This window comes from Mustela putorius, unplaced genomic scaffold (assembly GCF_011764305.1).
Source record: "Mustela putorius furo isolate JIRA1106 unplaced genomic scaffold, ASM1176430v1.1 tig00003845_pilon_pilon_pilon, whole genome shotgun sequence".
Lineage (NCBI taxonomy): Eukaryota > Metazoa > Chordata > Mammalia > Carnivora > Mustelidae > Mustela > Mustela putorius.
Genome location: NW_025421998.1, coordinates 23,605,299 through 23,630,033, shown reverse-complemented (window position 1 = coordinate 23,630,033; position 24,735 = coordinate 23,605,299). Strand labels below are relative to the sequence as shown.

Genomic DNA, 24,735 nt, shown 5'->3' with positions numbered 1-24,735 from the left:
AGTTAATTTATTTTGGATTATTCTAACTTTTTTTTCTCCTGAAGTAACGTGAAAATCCTTTACTTTCCAAGAATTTCTCACAAGCACTATCCTTGGCTATGGTACAATTTCCATGAACCACTTTTCTCCCTAACCCCCATTTTCCTCCCTCAGCTTTATTGAGGTACAAAAATTGATGAAAGTTCTATGTACTTAAAATGTACAATTTGGGGGCAGCTGGGTGGCTCAGTGGGTTAAGCCTTTGCTTTTGGCTCAGGTCATGATCTCAGGGTCCTGGGATCAAGCCCAGCATCACATCAGGCTCTCAGCTCCGCAGGGAGTATGCTTCCCCTTCTCTCTCTGCCTGCCTCTCTGCCAAATAAATAAATAAAATCTTTTAAAAAATGTACAATTTGAGGTAGTTATTTATATACCCATATATACATATGATCTCCACCATTAAGCTGATTAACATTTATCACCTCAGTTACATTTAAAAAAAAATTGTGTGTGTTGTGAAACACTTATGATTTACCCTCTTCACAAATTTCACCCAGGTTCAATTCCAGATTAAATAAGCCTTTTTTATTCTTTTCTGCCCACCTACTTCCCCAGGGCATACCCATCCCCAGTCCCTCTTTATTCATATTGCTTTACCAGGAACAGAATTTTTGAGGAGTTTGAAGGCTATAGGTACTTAGAGGGTAGTAAAGTCTAAGCAGTGTTGTCCTGAAGTATCTCTGAAAGTAAAGTAGATTTTAGTAAATGGACAGCTCAAATTTGTGGTTGGCAAATCCCTGCATCACTGTACTAGTGATGGGTAGTGCATGTGTACTACAACCTTGCTTAGCCGCCTTCTGAGGTACTGCTCACACTAGAGGAGAAAAGTATATGATGGCCTCCAGCAGTTTCTCAGTCTAAGCAGTGTCCCCAGAAACAGTTTTCATTTTTTTCAAGATGTTTTGACTTAGTAACATAATCTGTCATGTAAATGGAAAGTTGAGAAAGGTAGTTTCCAGAGTAGTTTAAGTGGTAAAGTTCAAGCCATTTTTATTCTTAGCACAAATAGTATCTACATCAGTAATGATTTTGACCAAGGAAATGTAATCTTGAGGCTTAATTTACTAATCAGTGAAATGATTTTATTACTTCCCCCCCAACTTAAAGATTTCTAAATAATCGATTTTTGATATCACGAGTTATAAGAAATATATATTTTGTCTTCATCCATTGTTTCCTGACTCACAGCTCCCCAAATCCATGAACCTTCCTGAGCAAGTAGACCTATAGGAACATCTTTCTTATAATATTTGGTCTCTTGTCCTCATCTTCTGAAATGGATTCAGAGCCATAAAAATGAAATGGATATACTGTTGTTCATAACAGGTTCCTTTCCATGACTGGGCTTATGAGGTAACTTCTGGAAAACAACTGATGATAGGAGCTTATTTTCTGGGGAACAAAGATGAATACACGATTGAAACCTTTATTCCTAACCCTGATCCCCATCTGACTTCTGATGAGGGGCAGGAGAGGACTGGAGGTTGAAAAAAAAATGTCAGTGGGCAATAATTTAATCAGTAATGCCTATGTAAAAAAGTCTCCATAAAATCCCACAAGATCAGTATTCAGAGCTTCTGGGTAGATGAACATGTAGAGATGCAGGGGGAGTGGTGCATCATAGAAGGCATGGAAGCTCGAGGTCCTTTCCCCAAAGCTTGCCCTATGCATCTTTTTCATCTTGAAAATATAACCATGAGTTATATTCTTTCATAATAAATGGTAATCTAGTAAGTAAACTATTTGCCTGAGTTCTGTGATCCTAGCAAATCATTTGAATCTGAGGAAGGGGTCACTGGAACCTTATCTACAGCTGATTGGCATCTGAAGGAGGGCTGGGCAGTCATGTGAAACTGAACTTTTAAACTGTGTAATCTGATGCTGTCTCTGGGTAAACAGTGTCAGAACTGAGTTGAGTTGTAGCATACCTAGGTGGGTATCCAATAATTGCCTGTTGGTGTGGACAACCCCTCCACCCTATCCTATAGGACCTGAATGCAGAATCCTTTATAACTGTTCTCAATACTCAGTGTGGCTAAGTGACAAAGAAGTCTGAGCCAGATAAAAAGACATGACTTTCCAAAAAAAAAAAAAAAAAAAAAAAGACATGGTTTGGCTCTATTAAAAAATGTCTCTTAGATAGGATATCTTACCATCAGTCAAAGTAAACGGGAGCAAGTTCACAGCAATAATACCTATATTAAAAGGAAAAATCTTGAACAACCTAACTTTACACCTCAAGAAACTAGAAAAAGAACTAAGGCCAGAGTTAGTAGAAAGAAGGAAATAACAAAATCAGAGCAGAAATAAATAAAATAAAGACTAAACAGACAATACATCAGTGAAACTAAAAGGTGTTTCTTTAAAAAAAAAATAGAAAAACTTTAGCTATTATAAGCCAACAATTTGAACAGCCTATAAGATATGGATCAGTTCCTAGAAATATGCAGCCTACCTAGATTGACTAATGAATAAAACATCTGAACATCACAATTATTTTTAGGAGACTGAGTAAGTTGTCAAAAACTCTCAACATAGTAAAGTCCATTCCAGATGGCTTCACTGGTGAATCCATGGAAGACTTTTTTTTCCCCCCTTACTGAAGACTTAAACAATAATTAATACCAATCTTTCTTAAACTCTTCCAAAAAAAATCAAAGAGGAGGGAACATTTCCAAACTCATTTCATGAAGCTAGCATTACCCTGATACTGAAACCTGACAAGGATGCACACACAAAAAAATTACAGGCTAATATCACTGATGAATATAGACATAAAAATCCTCAATGAATTACTAGCAAACTGAATCCAACAATACATTAAAAGGATCAAATGCCATACTGAGTGGGATTTATTCCAGGGATGTGAAGATGGTTCAACATCTACAAATCAATCAGTGTGATGCACCACATCAATGAAATTATTAAAATCACATGGTTTTCTCAGTATAGAAAAAGCGTTTGACAAAATTCAGCATCCATTTATGATAAAAACCCTCAAGAAAGTAGGTATTCAAATAAAGTAAATGGGTCAACAAACACACGACCCCAGAAGCCTCCAATGATAAGCTGATAGAAGATAGATAAATCATTAAATCATTTTTAATGGGTTATATTAGGATTTATTCCTTAAGGGATATTAAATGGAGAAGTTTAAAGAATGGGTTAAGGGCATCTGGGTGGCTCAGTAAGTTAAATGTCTGACTCTTGTTTTCAGCTCAGATCATGTGGGGCTCCATGCTCAGTGTAGAATCTGCTTGAGATTCTCTCTCCTCTGTTGTCTGCCCCTTCCCCCACTCAAAATATAAATAGAATATTAAAAAAAAATAGAGATATGAGTTTGGGCATTGAGAGCCCCTGTAAAATCATGGTTCCTTCAGGCTTCTTGAGTATATGTACACACACACACACACACACACACACACCTGGGCACACACACAATAATACACTTAGAAAATAACAGGATTTACTGTAACAATGAATAACAATGTTCAAATGTATTTAATAGTTTGATAAAAAACTGTGAGAGATCAATTTCAAAAACACAATGGGGTAAAAAGCTATAATTTTTCTGAGATTTAATTGTAGTTAGGTATCTGTTAGTCCCTCAGATTGATCCTTTAAAATGGATTCCTTTTGCCAATTAATGGACATTATATGAACTCTGATGTACTGATATTCAAGAAACTGAAGCCCATCCCTGGCATAAACTTATAATAGCATTTTATTTTCCTCACATAACAAGAAGTCTAAAGGAAGGGAGTCTAGGCCCCTTCTATCACTTTGTTCCATTATCCTCACAGAGAAGCTTTAATCTTCCTGCTTGTCTAATCATAGAGGCAAGATGGCTTCTGCCTCTTCAGTTGTGCTGTAGAGAAAGGGACAAAAAGAGTTTTTGTATTAGAAAAACAAAAATAATACCAGAAGTCTCTTAGCAGAAACGTATTTGTGTCTCATTGCCTACACTTTTATTACATTGCTAGCCTTGGCTGCAACAGAGTCTGAGGTGAGTATTTTATCTTGGAACACTGCCAACCTGAACAAAAAGGGGTCCTGTCAGTAAGGGAGAAGTGGAAAATAGCTCTTAGGTAGAAAATTAGGACTGTCAAAGGATTCACTGAATTCAGAATGCTATATAATCACAACCAGTATTGTTAAACAGTCTCAATTTTCAAGGTAATACTAAATATTAATAACTATTAATTTTTGCTGCATTTTGGGGTTTTATTTTTTATGAATAGCCATGGTTAATAATGAAATAATAATAAATACATGTTTTATAAACTTTATTATCCACATCATAGTAGTAAGAATGAAGTCATATAGGACATTAATAGCCTTTTATACTAGAATCTCCCTTTTTCAATACACCTCATTAAATGGTGGTTTTAGGGTCCAATAGAAACCTCCTTTGAACAACATCTAAATTCTGAATCATAGGACCTAAATCCAAATTCTAAAGATTTTCTAAGTTAACTACCCGTATCATTTTCTTTTTTTTTTTAACAAATAATTTTTTTTTAAAGATTTTATTTGTTTATTTGACAGACAGAGATCACAAGTAGACAGAGAGGCAGGTAGAGAGATAGAGAGGGAAGCAGGCTCCCCGCTGAGCAGAGAGCCCGATGTGGGACTCGATCCCAGGACCCTGGGATCATGACCTGAGCCGAAGGCAGCAGCTTAACCCACTGAGCCATCCAGGCACCCCCTGTATCATTTTCGAATAAGGTTTCTGTAAATGTCCACATACTGATAGTGGAACACTAAGTCTTAAATAATTCTTTAAGTTAAATGTGGAACATTTATTCAAGAAACTCTTGTGTTTTATGTATCTTTTCTAGCCTTAATATCTAAAATTCAGTATTTGTTAGGTTAGCTTTTAAGATATTAAAATTGTTACCTCTTAAAAATTTTTTGACACTTATAAAATTACTTCTGACTGTATTCTATCTCTGACTAAAATGTGAATCTTAGTTTCTCCAGATTTCTCAAAATCAGTGTTTAATACTGGTAATCAGGCAGGGCAGATTTTCCAATAACATTTAAGTTGCAAGGGGAGAAGAGAAAATAAAGATAGGATATCTGTTCTCATGTTCTGTCTGAATGGTTCTCAGAAGTGAACATAGTACATTTTTCTGAATGCAAATCAAATACTAATTTATATTTAATGTAATATGATACTACAGATTTACATCTAATTTCAAATCCTCTATGAATTTAATTAGAATTAATTCTATCTCATCTTACACATCTTATTGAATACATTTTTTCAAATCTAATTCTGATCCTTTTATTTGAGATGATTTGTACTTTATAAACATTCACAAGGAAAAACGATGGGGTGTCACAGATCATATGTACATGGTATTCAGATAAAATATGATTTTCTTCAATTATAAAGAAAAACATAGAATATTGCATATAAAAACTTGACCCTTCTTTGCATATAACTAAAAAATTTAGAAAGAATACAAATGCAATTAAGAGAATAATCAAGTAAGAACTTTTAAAAAACAAGAAAATCTGCAAAAGGCAATGTGCTCTATCTGACACATGCACATATAAAGGTAAATGAGTATTTTTTGATATATGGTACATGGATATATAAATCTATGATGATATTCTGAAGGAACAGAATTGCCAAATGAAATCATTACATAACTTTTCCTCTCAAAATGTCCATTAAAGTGTGCTCCATAGGGTAATTCTTCTCCTTCTCCTGGATAAAATCTTGGTTGCTGTCCCATAGCTGTCATAAATAATAAAAATCTCCCTGGTACTTTAGTTACTTAAACTATTTCAATTCTGAAAGTGATAGGTACAGCCAGAGTATAGTAAAAACTACAAGCTTCATTTAAAATTAAAGCTTCTGCACTCACCTAATCAGCCATGCAACAGAAGGGAGGCCTGCAGCACACGGTACGGCTTAGAGAGATTCCTCTGTTTTCCCAACTTGTCTTTCTTTCTCTCTTCAGTTACTAACTTGCATTGTTTCTGATCACACCAGGGTTTGAGATGGTGGATAGAGAGGCGAGGGCACAAAAAAGCTACTGGCTCCTGGTACTTTTGTGAGCTGCCATCATTGCTGTCTGTCTTGACAAGTGTCAAAAGTGACTCTTGGTTTTTTCCTCACAGAGTATTTCAGTTCCTTGCATGATTCCTCAGAACGTTTACTTCTCTCTCCATTCATTGGTAGGCATCGCTCACCAACGATTCACTGTGATTTGGTTCTCAGCAGGTCCATCTCTTCATAGATTCTCTTCTGGGATCCTATTACTTACTAAGCAGTTCTTTTGGATAATGCACATTTAAGATGATTCCAGGCACTCTGATGTTTTGCAGCACTATTTACAACAGCCAAAATATGGAAGCAACCCAATTGTCCATTCATACATGAATGGATAAAGAAAATGTGGTGATGTGGTATATATATACAATGGAACATCACTCAACCATAAATATAAGTGAGATCTTGCAATGTGCAACAAGGTAGATGGACCTAGAGGATATAACGCTAAGTGAAATATATCAATAGAGGAAGACAAATACCATATGATTTCACTTATATGTGGAATTAAAGAAAGAAATGAACAAAGAAAAAAGGAACACCCCCCCCACACACACACACCCAAGGGCTGGGGGAAAAAAAAAAGCCAGACTCCTAAATATAGGGAAAAAGTGGTAGTTACCAGAGGTGGGTTGGGGGATGGGTGAAATAGATAAAGGGGATTGAGTACATTTATTGTGATGAGCACTATGTACAGAATTGTTGAATTACAAACAAATAAAAAAATCAAACTCTTAAATGACAAGAACAAACTGGTGCTTGCTAGAGGGGAGGTTCATGTGGGGGATAGATGAAATAGGTAAGACAGATTAAGAGTACATTTAAGATGATAAGCACTGAGTAATGTACAGAATTGCTGAATCATTATATAGTATACCTGAAATGAATATAACACTTTATGTTAATTATAATTCAACAAAAACACTTAATGACTACAACTGTCTTGAAAAAGAAAGAAAAAAAAGACTCTAGGCCAACTTTTACCCCCATATGTGTGGCCCCCATGTTCACAATTTATCTATGGCCAATTTTCAGTTATAAATTACTTTTCAAAATAAAGTTCTCTATTCTATTGTCACAACTGGTACTTTCCATATGTATACAGATGTGTTTTAATTAATAAAATTGAAATTAAGTTCAAAACATCACTGAGTCATAACTGTTTTGCAATAATGAATATAGACTAGAAAAAAAACTATTAGTGAACATTAATTATTGTGTATTAAAAACATGGAGATCTTTATTAAAAACTAAGATAGGTCAACATACTTCCTTTACAGATCAAGAAGCAAAGAATCAGTTTAACAAAAGTTGTTTTCAGCCAGGGACAGTTCAAAGCTTTACATCATGCACTCAAGAGAGTACAGGGTCTAGAGTCAAACATATGTGGCTTTAAGTACTAGATCCATAATGTATTAGTTGCAAGAAGTTGACCAAGTTCAATAAAATACGTAATCTCAGTTTCTTCTTCCATAAAATGGTGATAACAGCTCTAGCAAATAAATTGTTTTGATAATTAAATAGAATGCAAAATATATGGTATGTATCACATAATAATTTCTTATCCATTGTTAATTAATTTTGCCTTCTAACACTGGTCAAAAAAAATTTTTTTTAAATTACAGTGGTAGTTTCTTTAGGTCTTCATTTTTTTTTTTTTTTTTAAATAGGCTACCTGCTACCTGTGGAGCACAACGTGGGGCCTGAACTTACTGACCCTGAGATTAAGACCTGAGCTGAGATCAGGAGTCAGACACTTAACTGAATGAGCCACCTATGTGCCCCTCAGGTATTCCTTTTTAAAAAATGATTCTGAACGTAAAAAGAGCACATATTACATGAATATATACATATATATGCTTTATTTTCAGGTCACTAAATTATTACAATGCAATATTTAGCAAGTGTGTATATGATGTGGTATTAAAGTGGGAATCTTTGTTTTACTTAGTACATAAAACAAATTTAAAGCTGTCAAACTATTTTTCACACTTTATTTTTCTAGATAAAGCAAAGGAACTAGTAAAAATAAGCATAGTCTTCTATTGAATTAATTTTGGGGATTAGTAAAGCGAGTAGAGAAGCTCTGGTTTTCAACCTAGTAGGGGAGACACAGATCATTGGATAAAAGTTCTCCAAGGCATGCTGGCAAGAGAACTCTGTTAGAACTAGAATAGTAGTTCTAGGGCTTTATGATGCAAATCCTCAGTGTTTAGATATTCATAACTTATCCTCTTAATCTCTCGACAAGTTACTTGTGTTGGTTGTCAAATAATAGTCAAGCTATTGCTAAGGGAAATGGTTAGTATCTATAGCCACTGTATTTATCCTAATAGAAAACAACAGTATTTTCCCCAGGTAGGTAGTGTCACTATGTCAGTGTCATTGTAATACTTCCTTGTTTGTTTATACTTTTCTCAAATATGCATCCATTTCAAGATTTTGGGTGTAATGTATGCTAAATATGCTTTCTCCATGTGGTTAACAATGTTGTGAAGGATTAGTAAAAGATTTTGCTCCTGATCTTATTTTCTACTCTAATGCAGATCCAGAACACTAGAAGAGTCTACTGTATAACATCTAGATCACAATTCTAGATAATGCCTCCCTCTGATATCCAAGATTCTAATATACATTATGTTTAAATATTAATGAAACCTATTTCATTGAGCTTTGTATGAGAACAAGATTATTACTTTCCAGGCCCACTTTATATAGATAACAAATACTGTCCCTTCAAAACTGCTAGTGTTTTGGGACACCTGGGTGGCTCAGATGGTTAAATGTCTGCCTTTGGCTCAGGTCATGATCCTGGGGTCCTGGGACTGAGAGCCACATCAGGCTCCCGGCTCAGTAGGGAGTTTGTTACTCCCTCTCCCTCTGCCCTTCCTACCCCTGACTTGTGCTCTCTCACTTTCAAATAAGTAAAATCTTAAAAACCAAACCAAAAACAAAACCCCAAAATGCTAGTGTTTTGTTCATAGTAAGTCAGTGATTTGAGTTATCTCTTCTTATGGAACATAAAGGGACTTGTGATGTTAACTGGAAATATAAGTATGACATTATTTTTCATATATATAAGTGTAGTTAATATATTACACATAAACACACTTGAAATATCTCTATATACATTTCCTAACTCTGTCCACTGAAAGGGCTTAGAAATAATGGCCCAGCAGTAACAATAAATAAGCCAATATGTATCTTGGTTTCTAAATACGATCTTCCACTAAAAGGAACATGGTTCCTTTTGGGGGTGGGGGGAGGCAAATTCCAGAGCTCAGGAAGAGAGAGAGCTAGATGAAATTGGAATATTTTGTTATATAAAGAAGCAAAAAAGTGTTCAAATAATCAAAAGCACATGCCAAAAGGATAAGCAAACCATCTTGAAGGATTTCCTACAGGGCAAAGCAAATAATTTGAGTATCAAAATCAAGAGTATTAGTAGTAGATTCTACCCTATTAGATGCAATAAGAATTTAGAAGTACATATTGATATAAACTTTCAAGACGAATAAATAAGGGGACTGATATTAAAGGCTTATGCATTTATTCATTAGCTTAGTTCATTCAGTAAATTTGTATCCTTCCCTTGTACCCTCAAGGACTTAAAGGAGAACTTACAGGGTGGAATCCTCCTCCTGAATAGGATAAAGCCTACCACATAAGCCAATCACTTAGACACCTGTTTAAGACACTTAGCAAGTGTTAGTATACTGGAAGCCTCCTGGGGTGGGGAAAGCTCCAAGTACGTTATCTCCAGTTCTGCGTGGTTACTTTAATGCTGTATCTCTGCCATCTCTTAAAGTTTGGCGCTGCCAAAATGTCCATATCCTCTTTCTATCTCTCTTGCGGTATCTCCCATAATTTCTCCTCCCAGGTTCTCAGCTATTCTATTTCTGCCAGGCACTTAGGAACTGGAAAAGCCCTTAGGTTCCAAGTTAAGAAAGAACATTGAGTTCTGGTGAATAAAATGTAATGAAGATCTCAAATATAACTCTACTATTCTAAATTAAAAAGAAACAAACAAGCCACATAAAACATGCTATTAAATCATGATTTTCATTAAATATTACCCAGTTCTCAATGCCAACATATTTAAAAGGCTGAAAATCTATTATAAATATGCTAAACAAAAAAACTGAATTGAAAACTACATATCAGAAATTAATCTTTTCAGAATATTTCTATAAGTGCAGTTTATATTAAACATAAATGATTATACTTAATTTAAATTTTTTGTTGTTTTGAAATAAAATAATGATAAACATCCTAGTGGCTATAGAAAAATAGCTACAATGAAGAGTTAGTTTATGGCTGTTAGCTAGAATAATTATGTATGGAAACTGTTTGGGAGACAAATGTCACGTTAGTTAAGTTATATCAAGAAGACAATACCCCATTGACTTATTTACTAAGTGTTTACTAAATACTACCAGGATTATGTACTATATAACAGTATTACTATGGTGGACCATCATATCAGGCAATGAATTATAAAAATTTCTCGGTCTTAAAGAACTCACTAGTGATAAAAGCAGACCTGTAAATCAATAAATGCAAAGCCAGGTCTCAATTGTACAATCAAGTTACCTGAGTAACTGTATGGATGGTGGGCAGGAGAGAACTGGTGTGGGAAACAGAGGCAGAAGAAAAATTATTAAATTTCTTTACCCACTGACAAGCCCTTAAAACAGGCAGAGTGACATTCCTCTAGGGACTCAACTGCCTTCACCCTAGCACTTTGCTTAGGGCAAAGGGCAATCATAGCGGACTCACCCCTACCTCCAACCAGGATCCTGTAAGTCTACTTTAACAATTCTTCAGAAACTTCCTTTATCTCTAAACCCTCCAAGATAGTGTTAACAATCATTCTCAAGCATATGGCCCACCCTAAATGGTCTCACAACAAAGGTTTTATTCCCAGTAATGAATAACCTTTTGCCCAACAATAGCTAGCCCCTCAAGGTCCTGGAAACCTTGCTTCCAAAATTCCTTAGACACTTATGCCATCCCTGACCCCCTACCCACTTGCAAGCATATAATGGACCACTCTTTAAAACCCCCAGGGCAGCAGCTCTTTCCTGTCCCTGTGCTTTAATAAACCACCATTTTGTACCAAAGATGGCTCAAGAATTCTTTCTTGGTTGTGGGCTCCGGACCTCACCCACCAAACCTAAGACTTCATCAGAATGAGAAAGCTTCCTAAAAGAGGGAATGCTTGAGTCACAATTTAAGATATAAGAACAAATGAATGAGAGGCTATTAAACAGAAGAAACAGCTTATAAGAAGTCACAGAGGCACCGACTAGCATGGAGCATGGTTGAGAAAGGATCAGGGGAGAATTAAACTTCAAGCAAGATCCAATTTGTGGAAGACTTTACAAAGACTAACCTAAGGGATAGTAAAATCAAATGCATAAAATAATATAAATGAAAATTACCCAGTCTCTGAAATGTCATGTTCCTTACTACTTTAGGTCCTAGATACTTCTTTTTTTCTGTCTGAAAATTCCTTCCCACAGATTTTATCACAACTGGATGCTTTACCTCATCCAAGTCCTGGCCTAAAAGTATCTTCTAGGAGGGCTACCTCCATGGCTCAGTAGGTTAAGTTGGTTAAGCGTCTGATCCTTGATTTTAGCTCTGGTCAAGATTTCCAGGTCATGGGATTGCTCTGCACTCAAAGAGAAGTCTGCTTGAGATTCTTTCCTTCTGCTCCTTCTTATACTTCTCTCTTTCTCTCAAATTAATTAAATAAGCCTTTAAGAAACCAAAAAATAAATAAGAATTATTTCCTAGTAAACACCTTTCTATACCATCCAACTAAATTATCTCCACCCTATCACACCACCTATTACCCTGCCATTTCCTTTGTTTTAAAGTCAACATATTTAAAATCAACATAGAGAGATTAGAAACACAGAATAAATACCAACTGCACAACTTCCTACAACATACCTACCTGCCCTTGATTTCTAATGTCTTTATTTGTAACTAGACTCAGAAAATCATGGAAATTGCTAAGCAACATAAAATGCAGTACTGACTCTAGGGATATGTTGGCTGGCAATCATCCTTTTATCCTGTAACACAGAAACACATTTTGTCCACTAGTAGCCCAATGAATGACTAAAGTAGAAGAAACCCCTTTAGAGATACTTGAATTTTATTATTCAAAAGGATACATCTCTAATGCAAAATCATTAAATAATATGACAAAACATAGTAAGCATTTTGGAGACCAGAAAAGGTGTTTCTAGCCCTTAGAATCATAGGCAAATCTTCCTAGCCTTGAGGAGAGACTTAACATTTGTCTCCAGAAAATAGGGCTAGGAAGTAAATCTCCATTTGTATTGGGAAAACGTAAACTTTTTTTATTTAGCTTCCTGCTAAAGTAGGAGCTTCAGGGAATGTTTACATATAAACTGACATCCTTTAAAATATTTCAGGGACTTTAAGAGGAAAATGAAATGTTCATTCTTCCTGTCATCTGCAGACATCTGAATGCGTCCCTGAACTTTTACAGTCACCCAATCAAATTACCAAGTGCCTAGGACCATTTACTTCTTCAACTCTGATTTAGGAAAAAAACCAAAACTCTTGCTACTAAATGAAAGATTACTTCCATATTTCTAGTTCTCCTATCAAGATATCTAGTTGTCCTATCTAGATCTCCTATCAAGTTCTCCTATCTATTGTTGACAATAGAAATAAAAATATTAAAATGGCCTAAAGTAGAATGCATAATTATATTGTAATAAAAATATGCTCTCAAAATTTTTAAATTTTATTGAACTGGTAGTCATTATACTCTAAAAGCCTTTAGTATATGCAAATCCTTTCATTAAGACTCAAAACTAGATGGAATTCATTTAAATCCAGACCATACATTACTACTAATAGACCAATATCACAAATATTAACTGTAGGTAAAATATTTGTAATTGTTTTTAAAAAATACAGTCTGAAATTCATTAAACATTTGTATAAAATTTTTAAATGTATGCTTTTTTATATTTACTTTTTCATAGTATAGTTTTATGTATACAAATTATATTTTGAATTAAAGAGATGTTGATTAAATTTGCATTATACATTTACAATATTAAAATTGTGACAGTGGTCTTAAAATATCTGACAGCTTTAGGGTCAGTGAATTACTCAAAAAAAAGCCTAGATGCTTTGAAAGTATCAGAAGCCATTCCACAAAATCAACATGAGGCAACAGTGGGAACTGATCAAATAAGTGAGCATATGGGCCATTGAGACCATTTATGAGAGGTAAGTAACAGGCCTGTTTTGTGCAGTTCTGGTAAAGTTAGATGTGGAGAATGTAGAGCATTTGCAAACTGAAATCACTTGAAGATATTATATTGATGATGGAGACGAGGGCTTTGAGTATTCATTGCTGATATCCGAAAAGAAGTGATGGCACTAATGCTTAATGATTTAGCTAACCTGGATCCACAACAAATAACTCATGCTTTATAAACAAAAATGTGCATTTTCCTTCTTTATGAAGCTATGCTAGCTTCATGTTATCACTGCTTTCTCTTGATGTCCTAATTTTTGTGGTCCATTGTTTGTGGAGTACATCCTTCTCTTGCAAAGCACAGGATAACTTTGCTTTTTAACCATCTTCTACAGACTCCCCTACTGTCTGTTTTTTTTCAGAGATTACAGACAATGGCTTGCCAAACCTCCAAACTCTTTTATTGCCCTAAAATTTAATTGAGGTAAATTGGAAGATTAAGACGGTCTAAGAGAATTAAGTGATTTCCAATTATTCTATGACCCATCTTAAACTACAATTTTCCCTTAAAGAAATTTAAATTCCCTCTTTTACTTTTAAAAATATTCTCAATTGCCAAAATGGGAGACAACTATCTCAAAACAATAACAGCTTCTTAAACTTCTTGCTGTCCTTGATCTTTTGAAATACACTTAAATTTTGGGTTTACTTTTCTAGCATCAGTTGATTCTTTGCTTAATAGATATATTTTCATAGTAAGTAATAGATATTCATTGTAGTGAGGTTTTTTTTTTTTTTTTTTTTTCCTAGTACTGTATTCTCCTTTACTCACTGAACCTCTGTCAGGGATACAAACATAAGCTATGCTCTCAAAGAAGTTATGGCTTAGAAGTGAAGCTGAGATAAATCTAATGTTAAAATAGAAGGCAGAAAGAAATGTCATGAAAAGGATCAGGTTGCATTTCATAGGAATTCAGTAGATAAGATTACTTTCAGCTGATTAAATATAAATAAAAAACTACAGAAGAGATTTATTTTGGCTGCACTTTCAAAGAATTCCATATTCAAGCAGAAGATTGGGCTTCAGTGAATCTATAAGTTACATGAAATGATATATAATATTTGGAAGATATATGTATATATGCATCTGTGGTAGGGCAAAAGGACAGGATAAGATCACTAGTATTCATTATACTCTGAAAAACATACATGACATTCAAAATGGTTAAACGCAAACTATGCCACACAGAGCAGTGTTTGGAGAGGCTTCAAAATTGTTAGAATTAGCGTGATTAGCATTACATTCTCATTGCCTCCAATTGTTCATCAGCATTTTTTCTTCTCAGCAGTCTGGCTGAGGAAACATATTAAGTTTTCTTTGAATTTTCTGAAATATGTTTTTCCAAAGACTAGAAAACACATCTGACGATTCCTAACTATTTCAAAATAGAATATGTTGACTTTATTTCCATCATTTTCCTTAGACCTAGAGAGTGTTCACTACTGACAAAACTGAGTTCATAATAATACTATGCCTTTGTGCTTATTCTTTGCAATGGAAACTGTTATTATTTTAAATTAACAGCAAAAATGATAAAAAATAGAAAAGATTAGAACTTGGACAGTAGATGTCATATTAAAAATACATGTAGGATATTTTAAGTTTATTTTAAAAAATTTATGATGGGAATTGATGGGAAACTGAAGACATATTTACAGAGATCTATAGAGAAAAAAAAGAATAAATTGAGATGTCCATTTGGTAAAGAGCAGGAATAATAATATGGAAAAAATGCACTTAGAAAAATAAGAGTGTTTTATAGAGTTTTCTATAAGGATGAATACGTGAAAAAAATGGCAAGATGGTTTTAAAAGATTTAGAATCACAAAGTAGAGAGTGACAGCAATTGAACTACTCACTCAAATAAGAAAAAGGGGGGGCACACACTGCTACTTGATGGCATGAAACTGAAGAACCTGAATTTCTGAGGTGTTTAAAAAAATCTGGTATGAAGGGCCTAAAAGTATAATAGGTATGAAAATAACTTTTTGAGTTTAGTAGAATGCAAACTGATGATAAAAGACTGACAGGTACAGAGTAAGTAAAAAGTAAAACAGTAAAAAAGAAAGATAAATTCAGATATTGATATTTAAGTATACCTGCATAGCACTGCATAAAAAGTATACATTCCAGATCCAAATACAGTATTAGCCTATTGTGTTCTGTGCATATGTTGAATAGGTAGCAAAAGTATGAAGAGTTCTTACTAATGTAGCCATTATCCTTTACAAAAAATATTGCAATGACTTTAAAGTCACAGAGCAACAACAAAAAATATTTTCATGCTTCCTTTTATTGAGCTGGTCATATTGCTCCACACATTGTGAACATTGTAGTTTAAGTAAAGAAATTATTTAAATATTTTTGCAGTTCTCTTCCCTACCTTGGTATATCCTGTATGGTCCAGGAACTTCACACAAAAAGGTGCGAAAGGACCAAAGGCACATCATTCAGAACTTTCTGCTGACTAAAATGATCTAATACCCTTGTAGACTTAACTAGTCACATTTTGCCTGTCCCCAGATCTTTTATGCAGGGCTGAGTGACTAATTGACAGTACCATTTAAGAGGAAGTTCAAGCTGTGGAGACTTTGGACCATATATTCCATCCCAATACTATAACCAATACTAAAACATAGTAAGATGGTTCTACCAAATGCAGAAGCATAATCATGAACATTAACTTTAGACTAAAATGAAACAGTTCTGGCCCTCCCATGTAAATTCAATTAATATAAATCTAAAAGTTACAGTCATCAAAATATTTGAGGCTTTCAGTTAAAGAGAATTAGCACTACAATGTGATTTGGTAAGATACCAAATGAAATATGCAATTCTGTGCAAGTGTATGGAGCCATCTCAGCCCCTAAACTTACCCCTCACTAACTTCAAGAAGCTTGATTCTCAACATTCAATTCTCTCCTTGCAATAGTCTTTTTTTTTCATTGATCTTTCCTATCTTCTCTGCCTACTAACACATTTTGTAAAATGGAGTTCAGTGTTTTTCTTTTCTCACCTTTAGCACAGTGCAGGGGTAAGGCTGAAGAGTGAAGAGGCAAGGTTTCAGTGTCCCCACATCCAACTTTGAGGCCCAAATTCTCTCCCCAGGACTTGGCGCTTGTATATCCAATCACTGTACTTAAGCTTAGATACCCATGGAGTCAGCAGAAACCAGCAGATAAACATAGAAAATCCTCCTGGAACATCTTTTAGGCAAAGTTTGGGAGAAAAATCACATTTTATATCCATATAAATATGAACTGACTATATGAATTTTTAGATAAGAACTGGAGACTTGAAATAAGATTACTCTTAAAAAATAAGATTATTCTTGGCTGGGGGTGGGTGAGTATATCATTGTTGGAGATATTTTGATAGAAAAGTCTGAGAAGCTCAGTATTATGCTAAATAAATCTACCTTATAAATATGGATTAGCATTTTTGTATGTGAATAATGAAGCAGAAGTGAAAGGAGGTTTAATAATAGGGATGGCCACAGACACACAATATGGAGTGGGTCAAGTTTATCCTCCACTGTCACTATCATGACCAGTATCACCTCTCAGACCCTGTCCCAAGCTCTTGAAGAATCTGACTTCTTTTTTTAACCTCAGCCTCACTGCTAAGCATATTTTGTCTTTTCTTCATCAGTATGTGCTCTTCTGCATTCCATTTCCTTAAGAAATCACTATGAGTGTAAAGAGATAATCATTTGGGGCTCCTGGGTGGCTCAGTGGGTTAAAGCCTCTGCCTTCAGCTCAGGTCATGATCTCTGGGACCTGGGATCAAGCCCTGCTTCCGGCTCTCTGCTCAGAGGGGAGCCTGCTTCTTCCCTCACACTCTGCCTGTCTCTCTGCCTACTTGTGATCTCTGTCAAATAAATAAATAAAATATTAAAGAAAAAAAAAGATAATCGTTTAGTACTAAAGATAACAATTCATAATAAGGTGGTAGTCAATAAATGAATTCTGTACACTTACTTTGGACATATCTGTCATTAGGTAAAATTCTGCTGAGCATTTACAGTGTGCCAGAGAATGTGAAAAGTGTTAAGAATGCTTTTCTTCCTTCAGTTTTTAAGATTCCTAAACTATTTTTTTCAGTAGCATGCAAAATCTAGTGCCATATTCTGCACAGAGTGCTCATCAATGAAATAATTCTTTCTTGACACAGGCATCAAACCCAGAAAGGGTAAAGGAGACAAGAAGAAATGAAGCAAATGTGAAGGATACCAGAATAGAAAGTAATCAAATTAGTCTGAATCTAGCATTTTAAAATGATTGTAATTTCAATCATATTTTTCGCAGCACTGGAAACTTGAACAACTTGGGACTCACAATTATATGCTTTCATCTGTGAAAAGTTAGCAAAGTCATCTAACCAACCAATAATATATTTATTTGATGACAACAGATCTGACAGAAAATGCTGTTTTTTTCAATCCCAGGAAACAACTTAACAAGTCCTCAGAATACATATCAATTTTTTTCATGTGTTTAAAATGCATTCAAATTTTACATGATGCTAACACAACCTTGTCATATACATTATCACCTTCTTTTTACAGATGAGGGAACAAGTTCTGAGAGGTTAAGTGATTTAGTTCAAGTTGTATAGTTAGAGGCAGGATCCCAATTTCTAAGACTGCAGATGGTTCTATATGATTGCTTTACACCTACAGCAATAAAGATCCAGGCAGGAGCCAGAAATAACAGAATAACTGACACAGAGTGTCCCTAGAATTATTAACTATAAAAGGGGAGTGACTACTAAGAGAGGAGATCACTAACAAATACAGGAGTAGTGGTTTAGGGAGCAGCCAACACCTCTGAAGCTGTAGGAAAATACCCAGTAACTTAGGGAAATAAACTGGAAGAACCATTCTCCCCATCCCTGTCCTCTATACTACTAAGCCAGGGAGACAGAACCTTTTGGAGATAACGTGGTTGTGGTCCAATAAATGACAAATGATATTCATTGAGGTGTCACAGACTGGGCTGGTAACCCAGCTGGGGTGCCAGTGAAACTTCCTAGGAATCCACCCACTGGGTAAGACTTATTGGAAAGTCACATACTAGGGAACCAGCCAAAGATACCATAGGTAGTCCAACACTTGTATCTTGCACATCACTGGCCAGAAAGCCACTCACTGACCACACCATATGAGTAAGAAGAAAACACCGGTACCAAGAAGTTTTACGCAGTGTCCCTTCAGCAGCTTCTACTGACAAGTCCTAACACTGGACCAATTGAGAACAAAGCAATGTTTGCAGGTTCCAGCTCTAAATATCACAATTCAGGGCAATGAAGATGAATAAGGAGCTGAGAAGCACTCAATTGTGGGCACAGAACTCAATGACCCTTCTGAGTTCTTGAGGGGAAAATGCTTTTACCGCAAACTCCTACTCCAATTTTTCCCCCTAATTATCCCTACAATAAAATGCAGTTCTAACCTCTGGGGACACTGTACAGATTGCAGGTATGACACGTGGTTAAGTGCATGAAGAGAGTACAATGCAGTTAATGAGACCAGGTCTGAAGCCAAAACACTGGGTTTGAATATCAGTTTCAGCACTGATTAAATTTGCAGCCTTGCAAAAGTTAATCTTTGTATGCCTCAGTCTCCTTATCTGTAAGAGGGGATAATAATACCTACTTTATTAAGATGCTGGGAGAAACAAATGTAAAGCCTGTAGTACATCTGGCACATGGTTAGAATTTGGTAAATATTAGCATTTACCCATACATGTTAATAATTGGGTGAAAAATATATATTCAGTTCTTATTTTTAATTTCCATGTAGGTCTGTATCTCATAATGCTAAAGCCCAACTTGTTTGGGTGAGACTGGGTTATGTTCCAAACAGTCTTGTCCCTTCCGGGGCACTGCCTTGAGCTCTGGTTTCATATCCTGGCACTGTCCCTGGCTCACTCAATAATCCTCATTAGCGTGAGCCAACTCACTGGGGAATCCATCTTCTCAAGGGAAAAAAAGAGACGTTTAAATAATTCATGTTTAAGATTTCTTCCAGTTCTGACTAAATTTGATCCCCCTCGTCCCCCAAATAGTGAGTTATACTTGAGAGGAAAGAGGAAGGAAATTACTGTTTTGAGCACCTACCCACCTGCGCCAAGCAAGTACTTTGATGTGCCTTACCTGATTCATCCTCATCACAGTCCCATCAAATTAGGACTTTTAACCCTATAGAACAAATAAGGACACCGAGGGTCAGAAAGGTCAAGCAATTAACTCAGAAGCACACTCCTGATAAGCAACAGAGCCTGAATTCAAATCTGGTCTTTCTGTTTGGGTGGGCTACACGTTTCTGTTCTTGCCTCCCACACTCTCTTCATCTCAGACATCGAAAGTCTTAACTGCTCAGTGCTTTTCAAGCTTTGCTTTAAAGAGAAGAGTGGGTGTGCGACTTTTTTTTTTCTTTCTTTCTCAAACGTATCATTTGGGAAAAAAGCAAATGAAATTCATTTACCACTTACAGGAATTTGAAGTCACTCCTAACATCTTACACAAAATTAGCGTTTGAGTGAAAATCAGCAGCCCTCCTGCATCTTGGCGCCCCTGTCCTCACCTCTACTCCTGGCTGCAAACTTCGTGAAGGGAAAGGAGCCTGGTGGTGCTGGGCCTGCGAGCTGAGTTCCACCCCGGGTTCTGCCGCGGTGTTCAAGCTCGCTCCGAGAGCCGCCTTTTCTTTCTCTGGAGCACGAAGTGGTCACGCCAGGACATGTCAAGGTTTCTTCCTAAGGTACAAGCCCGAGTCTGACGCTTTCCCGGGCGAGGACGTGCCCCAGCCGTCTCCGCCGCAGTTCCCGGGGAAAAGAGCCCATTTCCCACAGGAGGCCCCACGCTACGGCCCCTTCCGCTCCGCGTCTCTTAACCTGGAAAAGTGAAGCCCCTTCCCCTGCGTCCCTGGAATCCCCTTTCACCAGACTACTCCGGCCCGCCGCCAAGTTCCCATCCCCGCCCGACGCGCGGGCTGGGCCCGCACCCCGCAAAGTGATGCTCTGCCTCCTCGCTGTCTGGGTAACCAGCCTGCACTTCCCTAACTTTCCGCTCCTCCGAGGGGGGGAATTCTAAGAACTCTGCGACGAGTTTGACTGAAAACGTGAGGAGACAAAGCCTCCCTCAACAGAGAACTCCTCCGCCTCCACCCGGCGCCTCGCGCCCAGGCCTCCCCCGCAGGTCCACGGGGTCCCACCAGCTCGGCTTTCCCGCTGCAGGGTCCCGCGCCTGGGCACTCGCAGCGCTCCCGCCGAAGCCCCCAGGACGGGGGCGCGCCGCCAAGTCCAGGTCTCGCTCTTTCTGCTCCCGCCGAGCCCTAGTCCTGAGGAAGTCCGGGCGTCCTCACAGCGCAGGAGGCTAGCGCGCCGCGCGGCCGCTCAGAGGCTGAAAAAAGGTCCGCACAGGGCTCGAAGCCCTTCCTGCCGGCCTCCCCACGCCGGGCCTCGGCTCCCCTCCTTTCCCGCTCCCGCCTCTTCTCGTAGGCTGCCAGGCGGACCCAGCCTGCCTCTCTCTCTGCCTTCACTACCGGGTCAAGCTGCGGAGGGAGGGAGCGGAGACAGTGGCGAACCGGCTCCCCACCCGGCGCGCGCGCGCGGCCCTCCTCCCCCTCCGGCTTGCTCCCTCCTCCTCTGCCTCCCCCCCTCCTGCCAGTACAGTACAACTAGTACACACACACTCACACACACACACACGGACCCTGCCGCTGCCACTGCAGCTACCATGGATATCAGCTAACAACACACACCCAGGCGCGCGCGCGCTCCCACTCGCACCACGCAGGAGTGGCCCCCGGCATCCCTACCCTCCTTCCCCACCCCCACCCCACTCGCTCACCAGCTCGGCTACCGCTCGCTCAGGCTGCCGCCGCCGCCGCCGCCGCCACCACCACCACAGCTCTCCTCTGCTGCGGGGCCACAGCCTTGAGTGTCATTCAAGGGACAGCACAACCTCACCCAAGCTCTCCTACCTCTGCCCAGCCGTCCCTCTCATCCTCCCCCTTCATCATCCACACTCCATCCAAAGAAGAGGGAAAGCACCGAACAGAAGGGGGAGGGAGGCAAAGTCTGCTCTTCTCACCTCTTGGCCCCCTTGCTCCTCCATCCTCATTCTCTCACCACCAACTCCCCTACCCGAAAGGAACCCCTCAGGAGCTGAGGCGACTCACCCCACTGCCATGTCCAAAAGCTTGAAAAAGAAAAGCCACTGGACTAGCAAAGTCCATGAGAGTGTCATTGGCAGGAACCCGGAGGGCCAGCTGGGCTTTGAACTGAAGGGGGGCGCCGAGAACGGACAGTTCCCCTACCTGGGGGAGGTGAAGCCCGGCAAGGTGGCCTATGAGAGCGGCAGCAAGTTGGTGTCGGAGGAGCTGCTGCTGGAAGTGAACGAGACCCCCGTGGCGGGGCTCACCATCAGGGACGTGCTGGCCGTGATCAAACACTGCAAGGACCCCCTCCGACTCAAGTGTGTCAAACAAGGTGAGCGCGGCGGCTTGCTGGGTGCCCTGCCAGGCGGCTGGACCGCTCGAAGCGTAGAGCCGCGGAAGGGTGGGCTCGCGTGTGGAAGGGGGTGTGTGGCGCGACGGTGGGTGAGGTCGAGAGAGTACCGGCAGGGCAAGTGAGCTTTGCAGGGGATCCGAACGGGGGTGCTAAATGGAAGGGAGGGGGCAGCTTGCGGTGTGGCGTGCAACTTTGTCTGCGCAGTTACACCTTCCAGTTTGGAAGGTGTCTGGCCTTGTGTGACCTCAGAGGTGCGGGCGAGCTCCCGGGGCAAATTGAATGTGCGTCAGTGGCTTAGCCCGCAGTGGATGAAGAGCTTTTAGGGAAGGAAGGAAAGAAGGCAGGGAGGAAGGAAGGAGAGAGGGAGGGAGAAAAGGGGAGGAAGGAACAACTTGAGGGTGCAGCGGCATCACCAGCAGGGCGGGGAGGAACATAGGGTGGCGGGGCGAGCGGAGAACTACGCCCCCCTTTTTGGGAGCTGGACCGGAGACGCCTTGGTCCGCAGCCAGCCTCTAAGGATCCCACCCGGAGCCACTAGTTGACGAAGAAGGGAAGGGACAAATTGCTTTGGGCGCTTTGACGGGTCTTCCTTAACTTTTTCCCTGCCTCGCTCCTCTGTCCCCCCTCCCCCGCCCTCGGTCGTGTCATGTGGGCACCGCGCGTCACGTGCGCACTGACTAACCCGGGCGCTCACCCCGAGTTGGCCGGCGCTAGAAGGCTCGAGAAGGCGCGGCGCTAGGAGCGGATTCTCGGGTTGGGGGTCGGGAGGAGAGGAGTGGTTGCCCGAATGTTCTCTCCTCAGGGGTTGCCCTTGTTGAGTGGAGGTTCTCTGTGGTTGGACTCTCTTTTGCCTTCCGATTTGAGGGGTGTGTTTCTGAGGAGGAGCTGGATGGAAAAGCCAGTTGGTTACTGGCTCAGGCTCCCTCAGCTCCAACCTGGCTTAGTTGAGCCTCACTTGAAGGCTGTCATGGGGACTTAGGGACACGGGAATCTTGCAGAACTCTAATTAACTGTGTTTTTGCTGAAGGGAAAATAGGTCCTGAAGGAGGGCAGAGGGAGATAAAAGTTTCTGGGAAAGAGGACAACTTTAACCAGAATAAAGTAGCGTATCTTTTTTTCCTCATGTGATTTGTGTATGTTCTGAAGTTCAAAGGCACCTTCCATGTGTGGTGTTTGTGTATATGTGCAAGTTCATACCCTACTAAAGGCTTCTTGATGGCTTTACACATTTGTCCTGCCTCGAAAATGAAAGTGAGCAGGCCACTGTCTGAATTTTGAACGACCACTTAATCTTACTGCATGACCAACTATCAAGAAACACTCTTAGGGAGATGTTCTTCTCTATGAAACCAGCTTAAAAAGTAAACAAGTGAAAAGTCTCGGGCAAAATTTCATAAATGTAAATTGCCATACAAGAAGACATTTTCACTCGGGATTCTTGAGTATTAATAGCTGATGACTTGAGATAAGCTAAGGTAAACATTGATTTGCAGTCAACCTCGCTCAATGCTGTATGGAACTGAAGATTTATAAGTTAGGTAGGAAGGCAAATAGAGTATCTGGCATTTTTCAAGGAACCATACCCGAGGCTCAAATATAGGGATTCATGTTAACTTATTTAATGTCATGATATTATCTTACAGCAGTAATTACAAATGTAAGGTTCTGCTTTTGAGTCCAGGAAATCTACCACACAATTAATGACCATGCTTTTATTGGCAGAAGCTAGGTATTTGTAGTGGTAAGTGGCAGCAAGAGTTAATGTGTTGTTAAATTGGACTAATGATAGTATCCTAATGAAGGAGATGATTGTCTTAGTGTAATTTGCAGTGATGACCACAATTTAATGTTGCATTCTTTCTGAGCACTACATTTTGAGATGGACCCTGGCAAACTGTAACTCTGGGAGCAAGCATGTGTTCATAAAAGAAAGAAAGGAAGATTAGTCGGTATTATAGATGTATTTCTTAAAATCCAATAGTAAGACTTATCTTGGAAAAGTGAGGTATGAAAGCTATCATTAAATACAGAAAAGCTGTCAGGTAATAAAAGGAATTTTGACTATCCTGTGATGATTTTCATAGGGCAAAACTGAGATAAATTTATAGAAATTTTTAAAGGATGAAACATCTTTGTCTACATTAAGAAGATGAACTTTCTAAAACAGAAGAAGATGAGCTTTTCTAACATAACTTTACAAAATCTGTGGGCTATATTGTGAATTCATGAGCTCTCCATCATGTGGGGTCTTTATTATAAAGAGGCAGACCTGACGAGATGTCATGATTCCTATTTAAGATGGGGCCTGGACTAGATGTCATTTAAATCTTGCAATGATTTGATCCAAGGTAGTCTCTGATCACCCAACTTCTGTATAATATTGTCTGAAAGATTACTGATTTTAGAACTCACGAAATATGCAAATATAAAGTGGTATATTTAGGGGGAAAAATCTCTTTTCTTTCTCTTAATTTAATTCTCAGTTCTGGGCTTCACTTGGTCATTGATGACTGATGCTTGTAATGATGTTCGCAGAGCCCCTTCAGGAACCTGATTCATATCCTGAGTCATTATTGATCAAAAAAGAAAAAAATGCTCCCTTGACTTTCATGGAAAGTATAATCTTCTTGTATATTCTTCTAAATATGATGATTCATATATACTCCTTCCTTGTTGTAATCATCCTTTCCCTTGTCAAACAACAGATAGGTCTATTTTATTTATCATTGTAAACAAAGTGAAATTTCCAGAATGTTAGATAATGGTGCCTGTGTGTCTTGGGTTTTACTACAGATTTCAT

At 38.7% G+C, this 24,735-nt stretch overlaps 1 protein-coding gene and 1 long non-coding RNA gene across 6 annotated transcripts in view; one reads left to right on the top strand and one right to left on the bottom strand.

Annotated features, from left to right (window-relative positions):
- Positions 1-3,333: 3,333 nt before the first annotated feature.
- On the bottom strand, positions 3,334-21,144 carry LOC123394878. 2 transcript variants are annotated; one of them, XR_006609608.1, is made up of 6 exons: positions 20,636-21,144; positions 20,009-20,177; positions 19,579-19,623; positions 16,439-16,628; positions 5,919-11,869; positions 3,335-3,907 (listed from the first exon to the last, which is right to left on the bottom strand). It is a non-coding gene; the product is annotated as an uncharacterized LOC123394878 (long non-coding RNA). The 2 variants fall into 2 exon arrangements; XR_006609607.1 differs by having other exon boundaries at positions 3,334-3,907; positions 20,009-21,144.
- Positions 21,145-24,735, top strand: part of MAGI2 (membrane associated guanylate kinase, WW and PDZ domain containing 2) — a 1,343,119-nt gene continuing 1,339,528 nt past the window's right edge. For all 4 annotated transcript variants that reach the window (XM_045089715.1, XM_045089714.1, XM_045089718.1 and 1 more), the window contains exon 1: positions 21,145-21,914. In XM_045089715.1, the coding sequence (XP_044945650.1) occupies positions 21,614-21,914 (301 nt within the window). In that variant the 5' untranslated portion in view covers positions 21,145-21,613. The remainder of the gene's footprint in view (positions 21,915-24,735) is intronic.